Here is a 25,740-nt window from a genome sequence, read left to right on the forward strand (position 1 = left end):
TGTTCAATCTTCTTGTTGGATAGACCCTTTAAGTAGGATATAGTGTCCTTCCTCACATCTCATTACAGTCTTTGGTTTAAAATCTAATTTGTCTGATATAAGGATTGCCACCCCAGCTTTCTTTTGGTGTCCATTAGCATGGTAAATGGTTTTCCACCCCCTCACTTTCAATCTGGGGGTGTCTTTGGGTCTAAAATGCGTCTGGCAGACAGCATATCGATGGCTCTTGTTTTTAAACCAATCTGATAGCCTGTGTCTTTTGATTGGGGCAGTTAGCCCATTTACATTCAGGGTAACTATTGAAAGATAGGAATTTAGTGCCATTGTATTGCCTGTAAGGTGACTGTTACTGTATATTGTCTGTGTTCCTTTCTGGTCTCTGTTGCTTTTAGGCTCTCTCTTTGCTTAGAGGACCCCTTTCAATATTTCCGGTAGGGCTGGTTTTGTGTTTGCAAATTCCTTTAGTTTTTGTTTGTCCTGGAAGCTTTTTATCTCTCCTTCTATTTTCAATGACAGCCTAGCTGGATATAGTATTTTTGGCTGCATATTTTTCTCGTTTAGTGCTCTGAAGATATCTTGCCAGTCCTTTCTGGCCTGCCAGGTCTCTGTGAATAGATCTGTTACCAATCTAATATTTCTACCATTGTAGGTTACAGATCTCTTCTCCTGAGCTGCTTTCAGGATTTTCTCTTTGATTCTGAGACTCGGAAGTTTTACTATTAGATGTCAGGGTGTTGACCTATTTTTATTGATTTTGAGGGGGGTTCTCTGTGCTTCCTGGGTTTTGATGCCTGTTTCCTTCCTCACATTAGGGAAGTTCTCTGCTATCATTTGCTCCAATATACTTTCTGCCCCTCTCTCTCTTTCTTTTTCTTCTGGGATCCCAATTATTCTAATGTTGTTTCATCTTTTCGTATCGCTTATCTCTCAAATTCTGCCCTCGTGATCCAGTAGTTGTTTATCCCTCTTTTTCTCAGCCTCTTTATTTTCCATCATTAGGTCTTCTATATTGCTGATTCTCTCTTCTGCCTCATTTATCCTAGCAGTTAGTGCCCCCATTTTTTATTGCACCTCATTAATAGCCTTTTTGATTTCGACATGGTTAGATTTTAGTTCTTTTATTTCTCCACAAAGGCTTTCTCTAATAACTTCCATGCTTTTTTCAAGCCCAGCTAGTATCTTTAAAATCATCATTCTGAACTCTAGTTCCGACATCATACTAATGTCTGTATTGAGTAGGTCCCTGGCAGTCGGTACTGTCTCTTGTTCTTTTTGTTGAGGTGAGTTTTTCTGTCTTGTCATTTTGTCCAGAGGAGAATAGATGAATGAGAGAACAAAATGCTAACAGGGTAACAATGTCCCCAGAAAATATACTCTAAACAAATCAGAAAAGACCTGAAACCAGGGGAAAAGGAAGGAAAAGAAGAAGAAAAAAAAAACATAAAAAGAAACAAAAACAGAACAAAACAAAAAAAAAAAACAGAATATGATCAAATATGATCAGGCTGGTACATAGATCAGTGCCACACACTAGATTTTGGTTGTATTTTGGTCTCCTAGAAGAAAGTGCCTCCCAAAATTTTAAAGAAAGAAGAACTTATATATGTACAAAAATAAGGATTAATATGATGAAGGAATGGATTATGACTGTAAAATGATAATTATAAAAGATTTTATAAAAGGAATTCATAAGATAAGAAGTTGTTTGAAAAAAGAAAGAAGAGGATTTAAAAAAAAAAGGGAGAGAATATGATCAGGCAAGAGACTAGAAGAAAGCCATACACTGGAGATTTAGGGTATATATATATATTTTTAAGATTTTATTTATTTATTTGAGAGAGAGAATGAGAGACAGAGAGCATGAGAGGGAGGAGGGTGAGAAGGAGAAGCAGACTCTCTGCTGAGCAGGGAGCCCGATGTGGGACTCGATCCCGGGACTCCAGGATCATGACCCGAGCCGAAGGCAGTCGCTTAACCAACTGAGCCACCCAGGCGCCCCTAGGGTATATTTTGATCTGTTAGAAGAAACCATATCTCAAAATTTTAAAGAGAGAACAACTGATATATATATGGCAAAAATAAGGGTAACTACTAAGGATGGATAGATTATGACTCTAAAAATGAAGAATAAAAATGTTTTTTAAAAAAGGGATTGATAGGATGTTGGTTGAAAACGGGAAAAAGAAAAATTAAAAAAGTTAAAAAAATTAACTTTCAAAGACTAAAGAATCATGGTAAAAAAGCCATGAATTCTATGTGCAGTATTCCCCTAGGGCTGGAATTCTCCCGTTCTCCTTGATCGGTAAACTTGGTCTTGGCTTGCTGGCTGTTCGGGCTGATCTTCTGGGGTGGGGGGCTGTTGCCGTGGTTCCCAAATGTCTTTGCCGGAGGTGGAATTGCCCCGCCCTTGTTGGTCTGGGATAAGCAAGCTGCTCGGGTTTGCTCTCAGGAGCTTTTGTTCCCTGCAAGCTCTCGGTACAGCTTTGGAGGACCAGGGTGAAAGTGGTGGCCTCCCAATCTCCACCCGGAGGAGCTGAGAACTCGGGGCCCTGCTCCTCAGTGAGTCCCCAGAGAAAAGCACTCAATCACTCCTGTCTCCCAGTCTCCGGCCGCACTCCGTGCTCACCTGGCCTGTGACCGAGCGTTTCTATCTCTGGCTCACGACCTCGTGTGGAGTCTCCAAACCCAGCAGATCCCTGCAGTGCGCTCCCGCGCCACTCCTCCCAGGGGAGGAAGGGGAGTCTCCCCGGATCTGCCTCTTGTTGGGTCCTTGCTGGAGGAGCAGTGGCCCAGCTGTGCTGCAGATCACGGTTTATGGCAACCCCGAGTTGAGAGCCCGCGCCTCGGCTCCGTCTCTGCAGCTGGCTTCCCCGCTCCGATACCTGGGAGCTCTGCTGCACTCAGCCCCCCCCCCGGTCTTTCTGTGACCCTGAGGGTCCTGAGACCACACTGTCCCGCGAGGGTTCCACCCCCCGCTCAGCCACTGGAGCGACGTCCCTCAGCGGAGCCGACTTCTACAAGTTCCGATTTTGTGCTCCGTGGCTCTAGCAGTTGCCAGAAGCGGCCGACGGAGGCCCCCTCCCCCGCTGTCTATCCTCCCGAATGTCGCCTCGGATTCACTTCTCCACACGTCCTACCTTCCAGAAAGTGGTCGCTTTTCTGTTCAGAGGGTTGTTGCTATTCTTTTCTTCAATCTCCTGTTGAGTTCGTAGGTGTTCAGGATGGTTTGATCCCTATCTAGCTGAATTCCTGGGACCAGACGAAATCCAGGTCTCCCGGAAAAGTTTCTGAGATTCTAACACCTTCAGATGCTGCCTTTCCTAGAAGTATCCGTATCCTCTCTTTAAGGGAAGGCTTGAAAACTCTTAGTTAAGAGAAGGCTCGAAAACTCTTAGAATCACAATAACTTAACCTTGTCAAGGCATTTGCTTTCTCTTGGGAGGTATGTTCTAAACAGAGTGCTTGTGTATGTTTTGGGTAGGGATGCATTTTTTCTGCGCCTCACAAAACTCACCAAATACTCAGTTATTTAATCTGCCTCTTTTATTCACTTATGATAAAGCCATCATGGTACCTCACTTCAGTTAGCCTCCATTGTCCCCCATTGGCCCAGAAGAGTGCTGACATCAGGAATAATGGTCTATGTATCTTCATCAGATTTTTGGGAAAAGTTCAATATCATGCTATGTTCTTTGTTGCCTTTAGGGGATGCCTATTAATTTTCCCTTCATCTCCTGTTAGAAGAAGAATAGATACCAAATGCTTTGAGCAGTGCACACCCAAGAGGAATACTTACTCTTGATAATTGCTCTTTGTTCTTTCAATTGTGGTCCTGATTCTATTTGCCATGGAGTGGGTTGCTGAAGATCTTCTATAACCCAAATAAAAAAAAATACAGAATGTCCTATTCCGTTGGTTTAGTCAAACTCCCACACATGACCCCAGTTTTCCCCAGGGCAAAGTAACTTCAGTGTGCAGAATATCATTGATTTCCTACACTGAGGTCACTTTCCTAATTTGTTCCAGCTCACAAATACTGTTTTTCAGTTTTCCATATATGTTAACATGTTGTTTGTATTTTAATGTTCATTAAAATTTTTGGACTTCAAATCATACCTAAAGGTATTAAAATAAGTTGTGTTTCTTGTCTGAATTAAGGGTGACATTTCTCTCTTTTCAGTTCCTCCCAAATTTGTGGTTCAGCCACGGGACCAGGACGGGATTTATGGCAAGGCTGTCATCCTCAATTGCTCAGCTGAGGGCTATCCTGTACCCACCATAGTGTGGAAATTCTCTAAAGGTATGATGTTATTTGATTTGCTTGTTGCCTGCCAAACATGGTAGAATCTAAAGAATTAGAGGAGCATTTTGCATCCTTCCAGACATGCTTCTGGCAAGTAGATATGTTCTCACCCCCACCAAGTCTGTCTTCTCACATTTACCCCTTCTGGTCCACCTGAGTGTTTTTAATTTGAACCAGGAGTGTCTGGTCTTGTAGAGCATGCCCTGGGAAAGATCATGAATGGGGCAGGGGATTCAATGGAAGTTATTTCAGCCTTAGGGAAAGCTCTGCATTGCCGACCTGTGAGGTGTAACCATGATCTGCTTGGGGAACCCTGCACACCCCTCCATGTGCAGACACAAGAACGAATTGTCAGAATTGCCCGTTGTTTGAAAAGAATTTCCCCAGGATTTATACATATGACATTAAGTGGGTATAGAAGGTTAAAAATAAAATTGTTGATTGATTTATTTAACTAGTTATCTTAGAATATACAAATTCCATATCATTTGCCTGATATGCTCTTTTTTTTTTTTTTTTGGTATGCTCTTTTAAAAACACACACGTCCATGTCCTATGTTGAGCATCCAGTGTTCTTTGCTTGAATATGTGTGTCTAATCATGCTTTCTCTTCAAAGACAAAGCATCTTTGCCAGTTTTAAGGTAAGGCTGTAAACATTACAGGAATAGAAACATGTAACATGCAGACTAATGGGGATCATTCTAGACACCATAGAGATCATTTATATCCATCTTACAGTCTTCTCCAGGGAAGGGTGCTTAACTGTGCTCACCAACATATTGGAGTTCTCTTTCTTTTCTCATTCACTCATCTTCACTCAGTAATTTATCAAATGGTTGAAGGCCAAATGCACACGGGTGGGATAAACAAATAAATCATGGTCTCTTTTCCTAACAATCTAAGACCTACTATGTGTGTTTAATTGTTCTGAGTATATTATTTATTTGTTTGCTTTATTATGGTTTGTATTCCAGATGTTGCTTTTTAAAGTAACATGTTGCATTTTCTTATTATGGAAATATCAGTGCAACAAAAGCAGAACGAATGGGTCACTTACCACCTCCATCCAGGGGGAAAGAGAAGAGGGAGGGAAGAGTGTGCTAGAAACCACTTCATCGCAGGAGGGAATCAGTTAAATTTTTAAGAATTCCTTGAGGCTCCTCCCCTGTAGCCTGCCACATACATTGTCCATGTGAAAGCATTTTATTCAAAAACCTAAGCCTGTTATTCAGAATATCTGCCCACGTGACCTTTTATTTTAGGCCATATTTGAAGCCTCATGTTGCATTACATGAAAACAAACAGGATGCATTTAACTTAGTTTATATACATGTTCATATATGACATTATGAACATTTCCCACAACACTTACCTTCTTCAAAAATATATCTGATTTTGCCAATGTGCAAGGCTCCCTCTTTCTCCTTGAGATTGTTTTCAGTGTATCACTGCTATAAACTCCACCGGATGAACATCCTTGGATGTGTATGCGATGTGTGTCTGTGTGATTGCTTTCTTTAGGGAAATCCTTAGAAGTAAAGTAGCATGACCACATTGAAGGCTTTTGGTCTGTACTGGCCCAGGGTCCTTTGGAAAATACTGCAGCAGTTTGCACACTCACCAGCAGGGTGAGGCTCTGTGTGTCCCTGCATCCTCGCCAATTCGAAAGGATCTTTTTGTTCTTTATAATGTGAATGGTTGAAATGGCTTTCTGTTTTAATTTGTATATTTGGATTACTAATGATGTTACAACATTTTTATCCTCTGTTTACTGACCACTTCTGCTTCCCTTTTGGGAAATTTCTTATTTATGTTATTTACAGGCTTCTCTCCATATTTTATTTATTTGTAAGAGTGTTTTTCATAGATGAAATAGTGCTTCCTCTGTCACGAATCTGATAGACATTTTATTCCTTCCCGTCATTCATGTGCGAATTAAGTTTCAGTAGCCTTTTTTATTTTTAAATTTTATGTGCAATATGAAATCATCAAGGAAACACATAGAAATTGCAACAAAAAATTTTTTATGAAGTTAAATTCCCCCCCAAATAGCATCATTCAAAGATAAAGATAACTACTCTGTGTTTTTGGTTAGCCTTTCAGACCTGTCCCCTAGCAAATATATATATCCATGGATAAGCATATAATTTTGTAGGCTTTGTTAATTGATCATATGATTCTTCCTAACTTATAATCTCCTTTCTTCAGTTATCAATATGCTGTGAATTTCTTTCCATGTCAATGAACATGGGTGACCATTATGACTTTTTAATACCTGTGTAGTAGTCACATTAATACTTCCATAAGTCCCTCTAACTATCTCTTTGCCTTTGCTGGAATTGGGCTCAGTGACTTAAAGCCACAAGGGTTTACTCTTTCTCGCAAGAGGAGTCTGGACAGATAGTTCAGCACCAGTTTGTTTTTTCCTCTGGGGTATCAGGGACCCAAACTGCTTATACCTTTGTTCTGCCCCTGTTGGCAAGCAGCTCCCACCACTAAGCTCCACGGCCACTTCCAACTTTTCCACGGAAGGGAGAGAGCTGCCACCCGACCTGAGTCATCCCCCTGCAGGGACCTCTCCAGAATGTCCATAAATCAGTTCTGCTGGCCCGCACTTGGGGCCAGCCCCTCCCCCACCTTTTCTCTGGTGCCTCAGTTGCATCGCTGGTCCCACCCCAGTCTCATTTTTACGGTCAAACTGATTTCAAAACAATGAAACTGCAAACCACTTGTGTCTTAATTCTCCCTGTGGGTTCCATGTGCTCAACCCTGGTGGTCTGGCATGTGACAATCCAGAATGCAGCCTCATCGGGCACAGAGTGCTGTCTTGGTCAAACCCAGAGCTATGGGCACCACTCTAACTGCAACCACTGCCGGTCCTGGGAGCCTAGGCAGGCCCGGTCCCGGCTCCCCATACCCACCGCCCCTCCCTGCCTTTTACCTTGAGTAGAGATTTCTCTAATAAATCTGGTAATAAGCGTCAAAACCAACAAACCAACAAAAAACCCCATAGGGGTCTGCGAGATGCTTTGTAACAACGCACGTGGCCACCATGCCTACAATTTGGGCTACTTCATGAAGTTAAGAGGGGAGGGTGGACCCTTGGCAGTTAGGTGCGTCCAACGCTCTTTGCTGTGTAGTGTATGTTAGCATTCTTCTGAGTTTTCACTATCCTAAAAATGTCATGGTGACTCTATCTCACCGATCCTTGTATGTGTCCATTTTTTCCAGGGATAAATTGCTATGAGTAGAATGGCTGGCTCAGAGTAAGCAATTTCTATCACTTTCAAGACACCTTGGCCACTGGCCAGAATTGTATTCCTGCACACAACCTTCCACAGTTTACACCATTGCCGGTTTCTACAATGAATAATACCGGTGTTATGCTTATTTTTATTGTTTTTTTTAAATAAGAGGTCTGCTTATTTTTAAAGATTTATTTGAGAGAGAGAGCGTGCATGTAAGTTGGGATAAGGACAGAGGAAGAGGGAGAGAGAGAATCCTAAGCAGACTCCCTGCTGAGCAAGGATCCTGGTGCGGGACTTGATCCCAGGACCCGGAGATCACGACCTGAGCCTAAATCCAGAGTTGGCAGCTTAACTGACTGAGCCACCGAGGGGCCCCAATGCTTATTTTTAAATATCTTCCGATGGAAAAGGGGGAGATTGTATATTATCATTTTAATTATACAAGTGATAAAGATGTTTCTTAAGAAAAATTTAGCTTTGCTTATGGAATGTGTTCCCAGTAATCAAATATTCACTGAGAGCATCAGGGCGCATTCCTTATGTGTGACCCAAAGAGATGTAAACACAATGGACTTGGGTTGTTCCTCTGAGAGCTGCAACAGTTTAATCCTGAGGCTGCAGAATTCCAGAGTCAGTGCAGTGGCTTGAGGACAGCGGGCGCGGGAAGGAATCAGTCTTTGTGGGAAGATAACATTCTCACAGTTTTGACTCTGGGTATGGATGCACCAAGTCTGAAACATCCAATTCCGTCTCCTGACTGTTTTTTCCTTTCACACGGACAAATAAAGCCTCTTGTCCAAAGAGACTTTTTAAAATCAGGGCTGAATACCATAGTGGGCCTCATCTGTGTTCCCAGAAATATATGGTGGTGGGAACAGGTTTCAGCCACTGTCCTGGGGACCATCCCCGTGTTAGCCTCTCGGGCCCAAGGAGGGGCTGCTCTGGCAAGAATCAGCCAGTGCTCTGGCGTGTGGCCTGCTGGGGCATCCTTCACTCTCTGGCTGCCCAGGGACAGGGCTACTTCTGACCTCAGGGAAGCTTCCTCATGGAAACTTTTCAAGGGCAATGGTCAGAGCATGCCTTAGTGTGTGGGGGTCAGAGAGGAGTGGGGAGTAGTTTGCATTTCAGATAAGGTCATCAGGGAAGGCCCGAGGGCAGGTAATGTTAGCGAAGCCTGAAAGAAATGGGAGACGAGCCTTGTGCACATCTGCAGGGGAAGCGCCGAAGGTCAAGGGGCCAGCCGGTGCCAAAGTCAGGGGCAGAAATGTGTTTGTGCCTGGAATGTTCCAGAAACACTGAAGAAGACCCTGAAGCTGGGGCAGAGTGAAAGGAGATCCAAGAGGTCACAGGAGGTCAGCTCTCCCATCAGTCATTACAAGGATGTGGCGATGCCAAGGTGAGGGTGAGTGGGGGTCACAGTGGTGACACTGACTGTCTTCCCTTTCTTCCACTGCCACGCTGACCCCTGAACCAGGAGGCTGTTAGAGCACTCCAGCAGGGACGGTGCATCGGCCCTGTGTGTGGAGGCCGGACCTGTGGCTGGAGCCTGTTAGCGGCCCCCAAGCCATGACATGGCTTGGATCAGGGTGACAGCCCCGCAGGAGGGGAAGCAGTTCAGAATCCACCAGGCTGATGGGCTGGCTGTGGGTGTGAGCGAAGGGGAGGCGTCTTTCACAAGAGACGGAGCACGCCCGCTCCCGGAGGGCAAATGGGGCTGCCGTTAGCACAGGAGTGCCAGCCTCTCTGTAGACAGCCCTCAGTCCCCAGGATAAGCAATGAGGAACTTTCCAAGCATACTTTTTTTGATAAATGCCTTCTGCCCTGTCAGAGCTCATACCTTCCGCCCTCTGGTCTGCTGCCATATGCCCAACTTTAGATTTGCCTCTGTTCTGTGACATTGACCCTTTGCTACCACTGGTACTTAGCCATTGTTTTCCAGTGAGAACTATTCCAAGCTCTGCTCTGTTCGCAATGGCATGTCTGTTCCTTTTTCACACATAAAGCCAGTTTGGCTAGTAGGAGACTGGTGGCTCACGTTATTTCCAGGGAGGGAACAGGGGCTGCCTGAATTCCCAGTAGAATCATTTTGCTGCATGTAACCAAAAAGCTGACTTTGGAGTCCAGCAAATGTATGGTCTGTGCCTTCATGTCATTCATTTGGGGTCCAATTGTCCCTCAGCCATGGTATGCTCTTTAATATGTGGATTCTAAGCATCTTTAATTCAAGAAAACAATGCCTAAATTGCACCTGTAAATATTTGTTCTCTTCCCTGCTTTTCATTTTCTTCTGCAGGGTCCCCTCTTTGGCATCACAGGGCTCCCTTCACCTATCCACTACAGGAGCTGTTTTCTCTCTGAGTTTTTAGCCGTTGACTCAAATATGATATTTTAATGTTTATTTTCTATGCCTCTTACCTGAGCCAAGTCTATTCTTTGCATTCTCTCCAATTTTTCCTTCACGTTTGTGCTTTCCTTTTTCCTCCTCCTTTCACCACTCCCGCCAGTGCATATTTCACTCTTGCTTGAGCTCTGGCTTCCTAGACAAGTGGCTGTTTTGTTCACAGCTTTCATCTAACTCACGACAACATTTTTCTGGTGTGATCCCATCACCTGATTGCTTTTTCTGCTTCTATCATAGCATCTTTGCTAGATGCTGGCTTCCTTTTGAGAACTCCCATTGGAGGAGAATTCATATCCCCACAAAGAGATTGCTTTGTCCAAGTATCTGGTCCCTCGCTGAATCCTGCCTGTCTGATTCTAAGAGCCACAGCAGGTGCAGGGAAAGCTCCAGCCCCACCCAGCCTGGGCACACTGCGGTCCCAGGTGGGGCCCCTTGGATGTGCTCCCACTCTGACAACACATCCCGTCCTGATGCTTGCTCAGATTCACAGCCCTGGTCCTCTATCCTTGTCTTTCTGCACACAGCTCTGCTCAAGGTACACTTCGAGTTTACCATTTACCTCCTTTGTGGCTGAGATATTCGTTCCCTCTTTCTCCTATTTGTACTTGTATGGTTGGTTTCCAGGAAGAGAGGAAATTCTGTTTTTTCTTTTTTGAAGATTTTATTTATTTATTTGAGAGAGAGAGAATGAGAGACAGAGAACACGAGAGGGAAGAGGGTCAGAGGGAGAAGCAGACTCCCTGCCGAGCAGGGAGCCCGATGTGGGACTCGATCCCGGGACTCCAGGATCATGACCCGAGCCGAAGCCGCTTAACCAACTGAGCCACCCAGGCACCCGAGGAAATGCTGGCTTTATGCTGCCATCTTTAAACCTTAAACCCTATTGTTCTTACACTAAGCTGTATTAAAGTTGGGCTTTCTTTCAGAAAAATAAGTGAGGTGGGAATCTAGGAGAAGTAGTTAGGAAATCATTTGTTAAGAGAGTCAGCTGAGTTCAGACACCAGATGCAACACTGTCTGGCTATGTTACTACGGGAAAATTACTTAACCTGTGTGAACCACAGCTTCCTCGTGTGTCTGGTGGATAAAATGAGGGGATGCATGTAACGATTTAGTAAGATGATTCATAGAAAGCATTTATCCTGGTGCCTGGCACATAGCAATTAGTCAAGAACACCAGCAGTCATTATCCTCAGCTCACGTGGGTACCAGGGGTCCTAAAACCATGTATTGGATAGCCCAACTTCTCCCCCACTAACATGAATTACTTTATAGTCTACAAAAAAGAGAATGTGTCCACTGAAATCTGTTTTAGATCCTTTCTTTTACTCTGATCTGTCCGTTCTGGCATTGGGACCATGCATATTAGAGGGTTCTCTCTTTCAAATATATTTTAGTATCTAGTACAATGATACTCTTGACTTGTTTTCTAAAAATGTCCTGTATTTCCTTCTTTTTTCTCTTTTTCCCCTTTTTTATTTATTGAAATTCAGTTAGCCAACATGTAGTTCGTCACTGGTTTTTGATGTAGAGGTCAGTGATTCATCAGTTGCGTATAACACCCAGTGCTCATCACATCCCGAGCCCTCCTCAATACCCAACCCCTGGTTACCCCATCCCCCCACCCACCTAAAAATGTCCTGTCTTTCTGACATGGAGTTTTGTTTGCTTATTTCTTCTAGATGAATGTCAGAATAATTTTATCAAATTCTAGAAAAATTTATTCTGAAAACTTTGGGAGATTGTAATAAATTTAAAGGTTAACGTGGAGAACAGGGACCTCATTAAAATATTGAGCTTTCCCAGCCAATATCATGGACACTCTCTCTATTTATTCAAATCTTTTTTTTAAGATTTTATTTATTTATTTATTTGAGAGGGAGAGAGAGATAGTAAGAGGGAGCAAAAGCAGGGGGGGTAGAGAGAGAAGCAGGCTCCCTGTGGGGCTCCATCCCAGGACCCTGGGATCATGACCTGAGCTGAAGGCAGATGCTTCATCAACTGAGCCACCCACGTGCCCTATTTAAATCTTTTAAAAATGTCCATTATAATTTAATTGCTTTCTTTCCGTGTGCCTGAGGCACACGGAAGGAAATTGTAAACTTCTGCCTGCAGGTGTATTTGGTCCTCTTCATTTTCCTGGGTGGAAAGGCGGCCCATCGATAACCAGGCTTTGTTGGCCCTCTGAGGCCACCTGTGCCTCTCCTCCCAGTGAGGGAGAGGTCGCCCTTAATTTGGGAGAGTTCCTGTGTTCTTCCGCTCTCTAGGACACACAGTGGCCTGCAGTTGGTGTGAGGCCCTCCTTGTCCCGCCTGTTTCTCTCAGATTGCCTTTCTCCCAGCCTCTGCCTGTGTCCTTCCCTCCTCAGCAGAGCCTTCACTCCCCCAGCTCTGGTTTTCCTCAGAGGTGTCCAAGCATCTGCTGCTGTTTAGTGCAAGGTGGTTTTACTTGTGTTCAGGCATCTCCCACGGTCCCCAGAAAGCCGTTCACGGTGGTCATTTTTGCATCCACAGGTGCAGTCTGTCAGAGGGCCTGGCTGTCCCTTACCACCGAGGTCCCAGAGGTGTCCAGTGTTGCTTGGCATCAGCCCCTACTACCCAAACCCTCCTTGCTTATTGTTGACTTGTTACAGGGGACAACAGGGGCTTGACTCTTTTGTTTACAAATCTATAGAAATAAAAGCAGACACTTGCAACAGTTCCCTGGATGTTTCCATTGTATCATGCTCAGTGTCAGACTGAGACACGCACACTATGCTCAGTACCTGGTCCAACTGCTCAGGTAACCCCTCGGGAGCCTCCTCCTACTTCAGGGGCTTGCCCTAGAATGCCTCGCCTTGGTCCTGCTCACCCCTTCTCTCCCATGGGCAAGGTAACGTCCCAGGGCCATCCACAGTCCCCAAGACCTGTGTCTTGGAGTGACAGGAAGAACACGCAGCACGGGACAAGCCCTCAGGTACTCCTGGGCTCACCACTTACCCTGTTCTCTGTGTGGGCAGAGTTCCCTGAGTCTCTAACTCCATGGTTTAACCTCGCTGAGCCATCAGTTTGCTGGACCTACAGTCAACCTCCTAGGTCTTTCCAGCAACACCCGCTTCAAGCTCACACACCAGGCTCATCCAGGCTATTGGACCCAATTGTTTTCCAGTGTCCCTGTCCCCACTAGCACAAGAATCTGGAGTTAATACAGGGAAAGAGCTCAAAGAATCTAAAAAAGGAGAAGACAACACCTCTCTGTGACATAGTGGTGAAAATAAACCCGACTTCAAGGTGGAATGTGGCTCCCTGTGTACAACAAAAACAGCTCCACTTATATGGTCCCCACATGGGGACAATGGGTCTCACAAACATCATGAGTTCTTGGAAAAGGATTGTGAGCTGAATGGTAGGGGGTGGATACTCAACATATTGTTTTATTTTCTTCCTTTGATGGTAGAATAGAACTCAGCGTGGATGAAAATCTTCTGCCTTCCTCTGGGCTAAAATAAGTGGAGTTTAGTGGCCCCGGGAGGTGCTCCAAGATACTCCCCCACCCCTACCCAAAGAAGCTGCAATTTCCCTGAGCCTTGGTAGGGTCACCAGGACCATAGGCCCCAGGCCCATCTTTCCCTCCCTTCCCTTCTTTTTCTCCGCTCCTCCATCTGCCCTCTTCCTCGTTGTTCTTATAGACAGAGGCAGCCACACTGAGGGCAAGTGTTTGGGGATCTCTTGCTCCAGGGAAGAGGTGGCTGCAGGCCTTGTGTGGTGGATGCAGCTGCAGGAGCTCCCGACAGCCCACAATCCCAACGCAAAATGATGGTGGCATCAGCATAATGGAGTCACTTAAACTCCCTGATGACTTCTGTCAGTTCATGGTTCTATTTTCTGATGAGTGAGTGAGGGGCCAGTGTTCCACCTTAACGATAAAAAGGAATCCTTGCCAATTAGGTATAGAGTTAAAGTCATGCAGCTGGCATGCTGAGCTAGCGAACTACCAAATGGTAGCCAGGACTGGGCAGGCCTGAAACTAGTCGACCTAAGTGAGGTGGTTTTCCCTGGAGTGGGGTCTTTAGTACAGACATAAAGGAATGAAGGGAAAGAAACGGAATTGCACAGTGAGCACAATTATATGCAGATCTACAAAATAAGTAACTTTGATGCTGTCCTAGTTGAGGTGTGGTGTTTTATGAAAAAAAAAAAGACTTAATACCAGGAATTAGATGCATGCAAAATTTTGGGAAGGGTGGGAGAAACCCAGCTACCTGTCAGGAGCTCGAGAAACATGGGAATTATAAGAAGCTACTCCCGTCTGTGGCTACAGCCGCCCCTGGCTCAAGAGCAGTGATGTGTTCTCCCGGGAGTGATGTTCTCCCGGAAGTGACCTTTTTCCGGAAGTGACGTCCTCCCGGAAGTGATGTTCATCATCTGCCTCTTCCCCAGCTTGTTGCTTCTGAAGGAGAATGGTAGTTTTTCGTTCCCTGAACCTTCCAAACTGTATTCAAGTGCCTCTCGCTGGTAAAATATAAACCGGGGCCTGGTGACAATTCAGAAGGAAATGGGTTTTCTCAAGCTTCCAATCCCTGTAATTTAGGGAAGAGATCAGAAGGGTACCAGGAGGCTGAGGATGGGCACAGAATATCCGATGCAAGCATATGGACAAATGTCAAATGCACGTGCTGTACAGCCTGGAAGCTTCTTCCTTTAGACCTGGACCTGGACCAGTGCCTCCGGACCATGCCTCTGCCCACTTCTGGGCTCTTCTCCAGAATGAGACACCAGAACTCAGCACTCGGTCACTGAGCAATGGTTCCTTTTGCAGCTGCTCACCCTGGAGCAGGTGCCACGCTGCCGCTGTTGTTGCCACTTGCTCTCCCCCTCCCATATCTGCTTCTGTTTTTCTAGCTACTCACTCCCTGCAACCCACCAACTCTTCCAAGACAAGGAAAACCACCTCCCTGAGCAAGCAAAACAAACTCATTCCTCAGGGAAACACCTGCTCCTTAAGGATAAAAGGGATTGTGTTTTTGATTCCTTGGTGGGGAGAGGGATGTGCTCTCAGCCTTACCATTTGGGTGCAGCCCAGGGAGCATAGAGAGAGATCTCCTTTCCACTGTTCTGTTTGACTTCAAATCAACATCATTCCACCGTGCTAGGGAGACTCTCTGCATGTGGTCATTGGCCAACTTTTTTCAGTTCTTATGCAGGCGTTTATGCTCACATCCACACAGTCTTGCTGCCTTTGGTGAACAACAATCTGTCAAGCATAGAAGAAATGCGTTGTTCTTCGTGTTGCATGTCCGATGAAATTAAGTGCAGAGAAAATAAGCTCTTTGCTCAGGAGCACAGTTTGTAAGTTTCCAATTCTTCTGACTCTTTAGCCAAGTGCTCTCACTACAGACCAGTGATGACCTAAGAGTCGAAGAAAAGATGAATCAATCACCATCTTCACTGCTGCCTTCCAAGTGGATTCTCTTGGTGACACTTGGCTGTTCTCTTCCCCGTGTGCCCACTCCCTCAGTCTTTGGAAACACTGCCAAGCATATCTTTCCATAAATAAGAAAGGTCACACAGCATTAACACACCCAGTAATTCAGTATGTGCCTTACATAATACTTTAACATTGTCTTTTCGTGTAATAGAGCCTTAAAACTGTCCCCACTTGACCCCAGCTAGCCACAGAAATTGGACAGCTTTTTAATTAATGACTTCTGGCTGCTATAGTGTATCCTCTAGCTAATTACCCAGAGTGCTTACCTCATGGCAACAAGATTACAGAATTTTGAATATTGTAGCCACCGTGTTAAATTTTGCTCTTTACAATAATGATGAACCTAAAGTGGATGACTGATAATTGTATCAGACTGTGACAAAGTCTACTTCCCTTAAATTAAACAAATACTAATCCTTGGGACTGCTGTTCTTATGGTAGATGAATTGGTTCACTATTATTCTGTTTAGCAACTATGATCAGATTTATACATTGTGTGACCCTTCAAGTTAGGTTCATTTCCTCATGAAAAAAACATTTAATGTTTTTTTCAAATGTATTTATGCTTTAGTTCTGTCTTTGTTCAGACCTTTTAGTAATGAAGAGGCTTCTCTCAACCTAGATAGGAATTAATAGATAATCCTTTTCTGCTATTTAGTTGAGACAGCTTAGCAACATAGTTAAATTCTCTGTTGTAATTCTTTGGTATAAATGTGTCAAATATTACAAGTATTTTTCTGGTGAAAAGTCTTTAAGAAAAAGAAAACATACATGTTTTTGACATGAATGATCCTATAACTGGCTCATGCTGTATCAGCATTTCATTAGATTTTTTTAGGGTTTTGTACACAGTTTTACATAATTTACAAATCCCATTGCATCTTCAGATTTCCTGGTTTTCTGCCATGTGGATATACTCTTTAAATCCTACATTTGGCTGAATTTTTAGGTTGTGTGCTTTGAACTAGATCTGGCTCCTTTCTTGCCGTTAACTTTGAGAAGGGCATCAATAGCCTTTACAGGTTTTCAAAATGTGGACCAAATTTAGGCACTTAAATAAAAATTAAAGGCTTTTGCTTTGATTTTAAGTCCTAATAATATCCCCTTATCCTTATCCTAAAGAACATGTGATCCATAAAAAGGAATTTTCCTATTTATAAAACCAAATTTTTAAGACATACAGTCAACTTTTATAGGAGAAAAGGCATATGATCATTTCAATAGATAATGAAAAGTAGTTGCTAATACTTGACATCCAATCCTGATTTTTAAAAAAAAAAAGAACAAAAATAAATTTGTGCAAAATAGGGATATAGTAATGCTTAAGACCCAAAGTGCTTTGGCAAATGAAGAAGAAAAAGACAGAAAGTCCAATAGATACATAGGCCAAAGTTATGGATGGACTGTTCACCAAAAAAAATATTTGCAAATTGCCAATACATTCATGAAAAGATGCTTAAAAACAAAGAAAAATACAAAAAATAGTCAAAATGTGCAAATTAAAATAATGAGATATATATTTTATTGGTGAAGATCAAAAAGATCGATCACGTACGTGTGTGAGGAAGAAATGAACCCTCAGCCAGCACTGATGGAAATGAAATTGATGTGTCCTTCAGTAAGCATGTTAGCCATGCACTTCAACACTAAATGTGCAGATTTCCACTCCAAGCATTAACCTGAGAGATCACCTTCCGCTCTGTTATTGGATTGATTGATAAATGGAGAGGCTCCTTGCAACATGGTCCTTATTCTTGTGGAGTAAGAAAGATAGACAGTCAGCTAATCATAAAATAATTATAAGCAGAAATATTTTAAAAAGCAATATCGTGGGCTCACTGTATTCTATACCATCGTTTAAGAACTTCAATACCTGCACCACTTTATGAAGGAGATTCTGTATTATTTCCACTTTTACAGGCGAGAACACTGAGGAAGAAAAAGTTTACCTCATTACTTAGATTCTCAGTGTGTGGGTGATCTGTTGCTCTGTAACAAATTACCCTCAAAATGAGTGGCTTGAAATAATGCATACTTATTCTCTCCTTATGTCCGTGGGTCTGGAATCCGGGTATGGCTTAGCCGAGTCCTCTGTTTCAAGGTCTCTCCCAGCACTGCAATTAAGGTGTTGATCAGGGATGCAGTCATGTCAAGGTTCAACCTGGGAAGAGTCTCCTCTTCCAACACCACAGTTGTATGGCAGGATTCAGGTCCTCACAGACTGCTGGTTGGAGGACACCCTCACGGGAGCCTCTCCATAGGGTAGCTCACATTCCCCACAGTGAGGCCACTAGCCTCAGAGAAGGACTGAAAAGAGAGGCCACAGTCTTTTGTGACCATAGCTATGTGCAGTATCTGCCCCTCCAGTGGGTGCTCAGTACTTGAACAATAAATCCCGTTTAGGTAAAAACAGAGCGCATTTTTATATGGGCTTATAAAATATTAGGAAGAGAAATTATGGGATTGGGCTCTTAAGAAAAAGAGGACATTTACTTTTTTACTGTTTGAATTTTTGACCAAAAATTCTCAGATCCCTAATCTGGGATTCTCAAGTTTTGCACCATAATAGGTAAGCTGGCAGATAGCTTTCATTAAATATTTTTTCAAAACCAATCATTCGTTTACTGGCATGTTCATAATTCATCAAACATTTGTTAAAATCCTCTGGGAATTTCGTGTGAATTAAATTTTAAAAGATCCATATTACACATGTTTCTGAGTTTGCATTTTCTACATTTTGACAACTTCTCTATTCCCAAAGAGTGAACAGATTTAGGGATAAGTTTGATATCATTCCTTCTGTCTCCCTTTAGAAAATAGTCAGTAGCTGATATGTGGAAAGCAATGTGTTGCAAAAGATTTTATTTATTTGAGAGAGAGAGAAAGCATGAGCGGAGAGAGGGGCAGAGGGTGAGGGAGAAGCAGACTCCCCACTGAGCAGGGGGCCCGACATGGGGCTCGATTCCAGGACCCTGAGATCATGACTTGAGCTGAAGGCAGACGCTTAACAGACTGAGCCACCCAGGTGCCCCAATGTGTTGCAGTTATAAAAGCAAAACACTATTATGTCTTTAAAACTTTTCACCCCTGATTTTGAGTTCTTTATGAATAAGATAATTTAAATTTTGTCTACTTAAAATGTTATGATATTTAATACATCAGATATGTGACACAAAACTAATCCAAATGTGTATTATTTGTATATGCTCCACCTTCCAACTTTACAATTGTCTTAGAGCGGTGTACTTTCTTCCATATCTTTAAACCAGATGTCAGCCAGATGTGGGGCATGAGTCAAAACCTGCCCACAAGCAGTCTTTCTAAATAGATGTTATTGGAGCCCAGTCATACTGCTTTGTTTGTACATTTTCTATGGCCACTCTTGTGCCCCAGTGACAGAAGTACATAGTGGAAACACTGTGGCCTGCAAAGCCTAAAATATTTACTATTTGGCCTTTTATGGAAAAAGATTTCCCCTACTGTCTGAAAATATTGAGAATTTTTATCCATGAGCATGGTGTCATGCTCCATTTATTTTGGTCTTCATTAATTGTTGGCAAGAGCTTTTGTAGTCCTCAGTGGGCCAGTCATGCACTTATCTTTTCAAATGAATTCCTAAACATTTCATGTTTTGATGCAAATATATTGTTTTTTAATTTCGGTTTCCAGGGGCGCCTGGGTGGCTCAGTCATTAAGCGTCTGCCTTCGGCTCAGGTCATGATCCCAGGCTCCTGGGATCGAGCCCCACATCGGGCTCCCTGCTCAGCGGGAAGCCTGCTTCTCCCTCTCCCACGCCCCCTGCTTGTGTCCCCACTCTCGCTGTGTCTTTCTCTGTCAAATAAATAAATAAAATCTTTTTAAAAATTCAATTTCCAATTGTTTGTAACTAATATACGTATAAATAAAATTAATTTTGAATTGTTTATATTGATATATCCCATGACTCTGCTAAGCTCACTATGATTCTAGCAATTTTTTGGAGGTTCTTTTTGATTATGTATGATTTAGTTATGAGTTTTCTGTAGAAACCTTTTATCAGGTTAGTTCATTCTCTTCCTAGTTTGCTATGAGATTTTATCAGGATGTTGAATTCTGTAAAAAAGAAAAACAAAACTGTATCTCTTCAATTGGTCATATTGTATTTCTTTTTTGGTCTGTTGATATAGTGAGTTTCATTGACAAGTTTCTGAATTTAAGCCAACCTTGCATTCCTGGAGTAAATCTCATTTGGCCATGATGCACTGTTGTGTGCATGTTGATACACCCGATTTGGTAATGTTAAGGATTTATGTCTGTATTCATTAGGAATATTGGTCTGTAGTTCTCTTTTCTCATAAGGTTTTCATCTGACTTTAATATCAAGATGACGCTGGCCTCATAAAATCAATTGTAAATTGATTTTGTATTTTCTGTAAGAGTTCGTGTAAAATTAATTTTATTTCTTTAAGTATTAGGTAATATTTACTAGTGAGTCTGGTGTTGCTCATGGAAGGTTTTTTCATTTTTTTTTGTTTAATTTTATTACGTTAGGTAGTCACCATACAATACATCATTAGTTTTTTGATGTGTGTGATGTGGTGAAGGTTTTTAACTATAAATTAATTTGTTAGATATAGAACTATTAACTTCATCCACTTTTTCTTGAGTGACCTTTGATAGTCTTGTTTTTCAAGAAATGTATCTATTCAATCTAAGTCGTCAAATTCATTGGCACGAAGTTATTCCTGATATGATGCCATCATCCTTTCAGTCCAAGTAAGGGGTGTGGTGATGGCCACTTTCATTATGGTTATTTGTAACTTGTATCTTCTCTCTTCCTCATCAATCCAGTGAGTGGCTCACTTGTTATATTGTTCTTTTCTTTTTTTCAAAGAACTGGCTTTTGGTTTTGATTTTTCTCTATCTTTTTTCTGTTTTGTATTTCACTGGTTTCAGTTTTCCTCTTTATTATTTTCTTCCTTTTCCTTACTTTGGGTTTTCCTTGCCCTTCTTGGAATAGCTTCTTAAGGTGAATGCTTAGATATCTGATTTGTGATCTCCTTCCTTTTCTAATACAATAATTAAATACTACAAACTTCCATCTAATTACTGCTTTTAACTGCATCCCCAAAATTTTGCTATGGCGTTTTTATATCCTTGTTCAACTCAAAATATATGTGTTTTTCTAGTTACTCTGGTCATTTCTTCTTTGAATCATGAGATATGAGAAATGTGTTGTTTAGTTTTCAAATATTTGGGTGTTTTTCCAGACATATTTGTGTTATTGGTTTCAATTTTAGTTTTGCTGTGGAAACAGAACACATAACGTATATTATTTTTATTTCATAACATCTGCTGACATTTGTATTATGACTAATAATATCATCTATTTTGACAAGTGTCAAATGTGCCCTCAAAACCAGTGTGTCTTCTGCTATTGTGGGGTGCAGAGTTCTGTAAATGTCAGTTAAATCAAATTGATTAGTAGTGGTATTCAAGTCTTCTGCATTTCAAATCTTATTTCTCCTGCCCCTTATTTTCTTCTCCTTTTGAGACTGTAATTCTCAATGTTAGAACATTTTATATAGTTTCAGAACTCCATGACAATCCATTTTGCATTTTTCACTCTTTTACACTTTTTCTTTAAATTTGGATATTTTCCATTGACCTAGCTTCAAATTCACCATTTTTTCCTCTGTTGTGTATAACCTGCTGACTAGCTTATTTAAGAATTTCTTCATACTAATATCGTGGTTCTCTCTCTTTTTATCATTTTGTCTCTTATATATATAGTTTAACAGTTTTGGGATTCTTTCTGAACCTCCCACCTGTCTATGGATATTAACTATAATCATTATAAAGGCCTTGTCTGAGAGAGCTCCAAGCCAAATTCTGTTGATACTTTTTTCTCTGGACCATTTTTCTTGCTTTTTTGTGTGTCTCAATATCTTATTGAATTTTGGCCCTGGTGTGTAAAAGAGAAGTAGAGGTTGTGGTAGGTCGTACTTATTTCCAGTTCTTTACTTCTTGTCCTCTTTTATGCCGAGGTCCTTGGCCTCCCGTCCTGTGCCCAAGGTGCAACTCTTTATATACCCACAGCTCCTTGCAGGGCTTTTAATGCTGCAACTGAGTTTACCTAGTCACCTATGACTTCAGCTTTCTGAATTACTCAAAGAGAAGAATGATTTTGTAGATTAACAGCCTCTCTTTTTTGTTGTTAAAATGAAAGGGACATTCTTTTGTGTCTTCCTCCATCCTTAGCCATAGCAGAACTCTATTTTTTTCAATTTTATTTTATTATGTTATGTTCATCACCATACCTTACGTCATTAGCTTTGGATGTAGTGTTCCACGATTCATTGTTTGCGTGTAACACCCAGCGCTCCACGCAGGACGTGCCCTCCTTAATACCCATCACCGGGCTAACCCACCCCCCCACCCCCCTCCCCTGGAACTCTTTTTTTTTTAATTCCATTTTTCCTATTCCCTCTGTAGCAGTTCTGTTTTGATAAAAACCACCTGTTGTAGGGATTCTGCTTATCCTTCTTATTCCGTGTGAAATGTCCCCTTGACAAGTGTCCCTTGTCCCTTTGGTGGGGCTGATGCCTGGTATAGAAATGAAGGAAGGGAAGGCACAGCCACCGTCTCTGTCACTGTGAGCTGAGAGGTACCAATAGGTAAGTGATCAGTTTGGCACAGAGACAGCAGGAGGACGTCTCCCTTCTCCTGCCCCCGGCTGTAAAGTCCGAGGTTTCCTGCATGAGGAGTATGGTGACAGGGCACGTGCTCAGCTCCCATGCAGGATCGGGGGCCACGGAGACCAGCAGGCCCTCTCTAGAGCACACACTTGGCTCACGCTGTGAGCTTTCTCCAGGAAGATGGAATTGGTCCTCACCCCTGAGCCCTCTCCCTAAATCCTCAGACTCTAGTCACAAAATAGAGACACTCTTTCAGCCCTTCAAAGCTTGGATCATACTCTCCTAGTCCCATCCAATGCCCCTCACACAGGGGGAAGCAATGTAGCAGATTAATCCAAACATCACCTTCCCAGAACTCTCCAGAGACCATAGTCCTGCTTTTCATTATTTCTAAAAAAGATTAGTTTCGTAGGGATCTCCCATGTGAGTCCTATCACATCTATGACCACAACATATCTCATCCGTGGCATTATCTCCTTGAACACAATACTCTGAGGAGAGTAGTGTTTGAATACTGTGCTATCTTAGTGGCATGACCTGACTTATTTATTTAAATAACATTAAATGATATTGACATACATGTGTTTCTAGACTGGGATATGACCATGCTTAGAAGAGAAACCTGCAATACTTGTAGACTCAGGTGTGTGCTGCAAGCAGAGTCTTCCAGGGCCCTGTCCCTAGGGCACGCCTTGTTTACCTTCGTATGAATTCCCTGGGGACACAAGGCTTCTCTTTCATCTCAGGAGAGACATCCACTCCTGTGCTTGTTCCACAGCCATGTCTTTGAATAATTTATCAGCTCCTTAACGCTCATCAAATTTGTATTTTTGGGTGTGTGTGTGTGTGTGTGGAGAAACAACCTGTAAGATCTCTTACTCTATCCCAGAGTTGGAGATAGTGTCATTTGAAGTAAATGTAATTCTCTCCAAACAGGAATGTCCACATTGGGAAAAAAAAAAATGGTGGCTCCCATGACTGCCCTCTGTATGTGAAATACCCTTCCCTTCTCTTTACTAGTCTGGGTGAACTTGAGCTCACTGTCTCCCCATATTTGCTCACATTGCATCATTTTCCCTCCTTTCTCTTCTCCTCCAGGTGCTGGGGTTCCCCAGTTCCAACCCATTGCCCTCAATGGCCGAATTCAGGTCCTGAGCAACGGGTCCTTGTTGATCAAGCACGTCGTGGAGGAAGACAGCGGCTACTACCTGTGCAAGGTCAGCAACGATGTGGGCGCGGACGTCAGCAAGTCCATGTACCTCACGGTCAAAAGTAAGGAAGAAGAATGCTTTGTTTTACCTAAATAGGTCTTTCTGTGATTCAATTTGCCATTGTCTCCATACAGACTTGTTTAAAAACAAAACAAAACATTGGTTCGCCACAGATGAGGCTTAAGGTTTTGCTCTCCTTGGGAACACAACTGAAAACGAGGGCAAAAAGCCAACGAGTTGCAATAGCCCGACCGTGTGCCCTGGTGTCTGGGGCCACATGCTCCTCCCCCTTTGGTTCCCATGGCCACGGGTACAGGCTCTGGGCAACCCAGCAGGTGAGTGGGCCTCTCCTTTAGCACCCGCATTCCTACTCTGTTGATTTTATTGCAGAAGAGCCTAATGCATGGTCTCGTATGCGCTCTTTTCAGAGGTCTGAATCTATGCATTTTATTATTTGCAAACTGGCTTGGCCATAGGTTTCCTTTTAAAGGTCCTTATGAAATCAAGCAGAACCCTCATTACCAAAGACACACAACTACAACAAGACGGAAACATGTAGCACCATGCCTAGGGTCCGTGTTGTTGACCCATTTCATAGGAAAGGGCAACATATGATGAAATTATTTTGGACTTTGGTAACTGAAGCACCAAAGAAAGGACATGAAATGGGCCAACTTTCACTTAGTGCTGCTTTTTAGCAAATGGCTCTGCATCTAGTTTACAGCCAATGACATGTCTTTGCCCATGTGTATAATTTTCTGTTGGGTAAATTGTGATTTCTTTCAAAAAGGCTTTGATCAGCCTTTCTCTTTTTTATTTTAATTGTATTATTGATAGGCTGGAAAGGACCTCTGCCATATCACTTATTAGGGGGATTGAATTTAAAAGTGAAACTAAGTGGTGTGTGTGTGTATGTGAGATAGAGAGAGAGAGATTTAAGCTAGCTGCACAAAGACTGGTCTCCGTTTTATTTCACTAAGAATTTATTCTAGTTAGTCCATTATTTCCAACATAACAATGAAAATATCAAACTATTTCTTTGCTATACTTTTATATCATGAAAAAATTACAGTTCTGAAATAGCGTTGCTTTAAAATATGTTTTGTAGATGTCCAATACATAAATTTGACTTCTAAATTTCATACTCTGGAGGAACTGATTTGCAAGAGTCTGAAGACAAATTGTCAGATCATTTAAATCCAGAATTGAAATGGTAATTAAAAAATAATAAATTGATGAAATATTAAGGAAACCCAAGAGCTGAGGACCAACGTGAACCAATATTGATCCATTTTTCCCCAGTAAAAGAAATATATTTTGTAATTTGGTTATATTTAATCAAATATGTTTGATTTATAAATTTGATTATATGTTGTAACTTTGATGTATTTTAAAATCAAAAAATCTTTCCATTCCACAAGTACATATTTGTGCTCTAATAGATACAACGCCCTATAAAGGATGTAAATACATCATCTATCAGCTTTACCCTCATGAATGAAAGAGCTTAGGTTTTGGAAGAGGAGATAACAAGGAAGAATGTAGAGCATACTAATATCAATGCAAGATGGAGAATAATATAATATGTGTTATAGATGTGCCTGTCAGAGGAGGACAGAACTGTCATGTTGAGGGGATTAAGGAGAGCTTCATGGGGAAAAGTATCTTTACAAGTGAGTGAAATTTTGAAATGCAGAAGCTGATTTTCCCCGTATTTCCTCTCTCCACACCTTTGGTGCTAGTAGTGGAGCATGGCAGAGGACCACAGAGATGTCTCTCTGCCCTTAGTGAACTTTCTTTCTCGTGGGATAATCAGGAATGGGTGTGTACAACTCCTGTCTGGTAGAATGCACTAGAAAAAAGTGCAGAACATGAAGGCACACAGACAAGGGTGTGATTTATATTTGTGTATAGGATCAGAGACTGCAGAATGAAAACACATGGCATTTAAGTTCAGTCCTAGAGGATGCAGTGGAGTTCAACAGGTACAGGCTCTGCGGGTAGATACAGGCGCACGAGGGAGAGGGAACCGAGAGGAGATAGAAGAAATTAAAGTTCCCAAGACAGGACACCTGGGTGGCATAGTTGGTGAGGCATCCAACTCTTGGTCTCAGCTCAGGTCTCAGTCTCAGGGTCGTGAATTCAAGCCCTGTGTTGGGCTCCACACTGGGCATGGAGCCTACTTAAAATACATACATTCATATGTAGATAAAAACAAAACTCCCAAGGCTGTTTACCTATTGGAACTCTGTCTGGATGTTGTACCTCATACATGGAGGGGGTTAGACAGGAAAGTGTTTAAAGTGAGCACTTATAAAGGGCAATTGTTCTCAGAGTCGGCCAATTTCAGATTCTCTCAAACCATACCATCTGTTAGCAGAGAGGTGCATTTATGTAACAGTTACTTTTACCAGTTTTTAATAACCCTTGGTG

The 25,740-nt window shown here is 42.4% G+C and overlaps 1 protein-coding gene across 1 annotated transcript in view; it reads left to right on the forward strand.

The window, feature by feature from the left end:
* The window catches only part of DSCAM (DS cell adhesion molecule), a 672,449-nt gene that overhangs the window by 416,747 nt on the left and 229,962 nt on the right, over positions 1 to 25,740 (forward strand). Inside the window, exons 10-11 of the mRNA XM_028126500.2 lie at positions 4,181 to 4,300; positions 23,195 to 23,368. Of these exons, the coding sequence (XP_027982301.1) occupies positions 4,181 to 4,300; positions 23,195 to 23,368 (294 nt within the window). The remainder of the gene's footprint in view (positions 1 to 4,180; positions 4,301 to 23,194; positions 23,369 to 25,740) is intronic.

Source organism: Eumetopias jubatus, unplaced genomic scaffold, assembly GCF_037043125.1.
Source record: "Eumetopias jubatus isolate StellerSeaLion01/CBP00866 unplaced genomic scaffold, mEumJub1_p1.0 scaffold_1, whole genome shotgun sequence".
Lineage (NCBI taxonomy): Eukaryota > Metazoa > Chordata > Mammalia > Carnivora > Otariidae > Eumetopias > Eumetopias jubatus.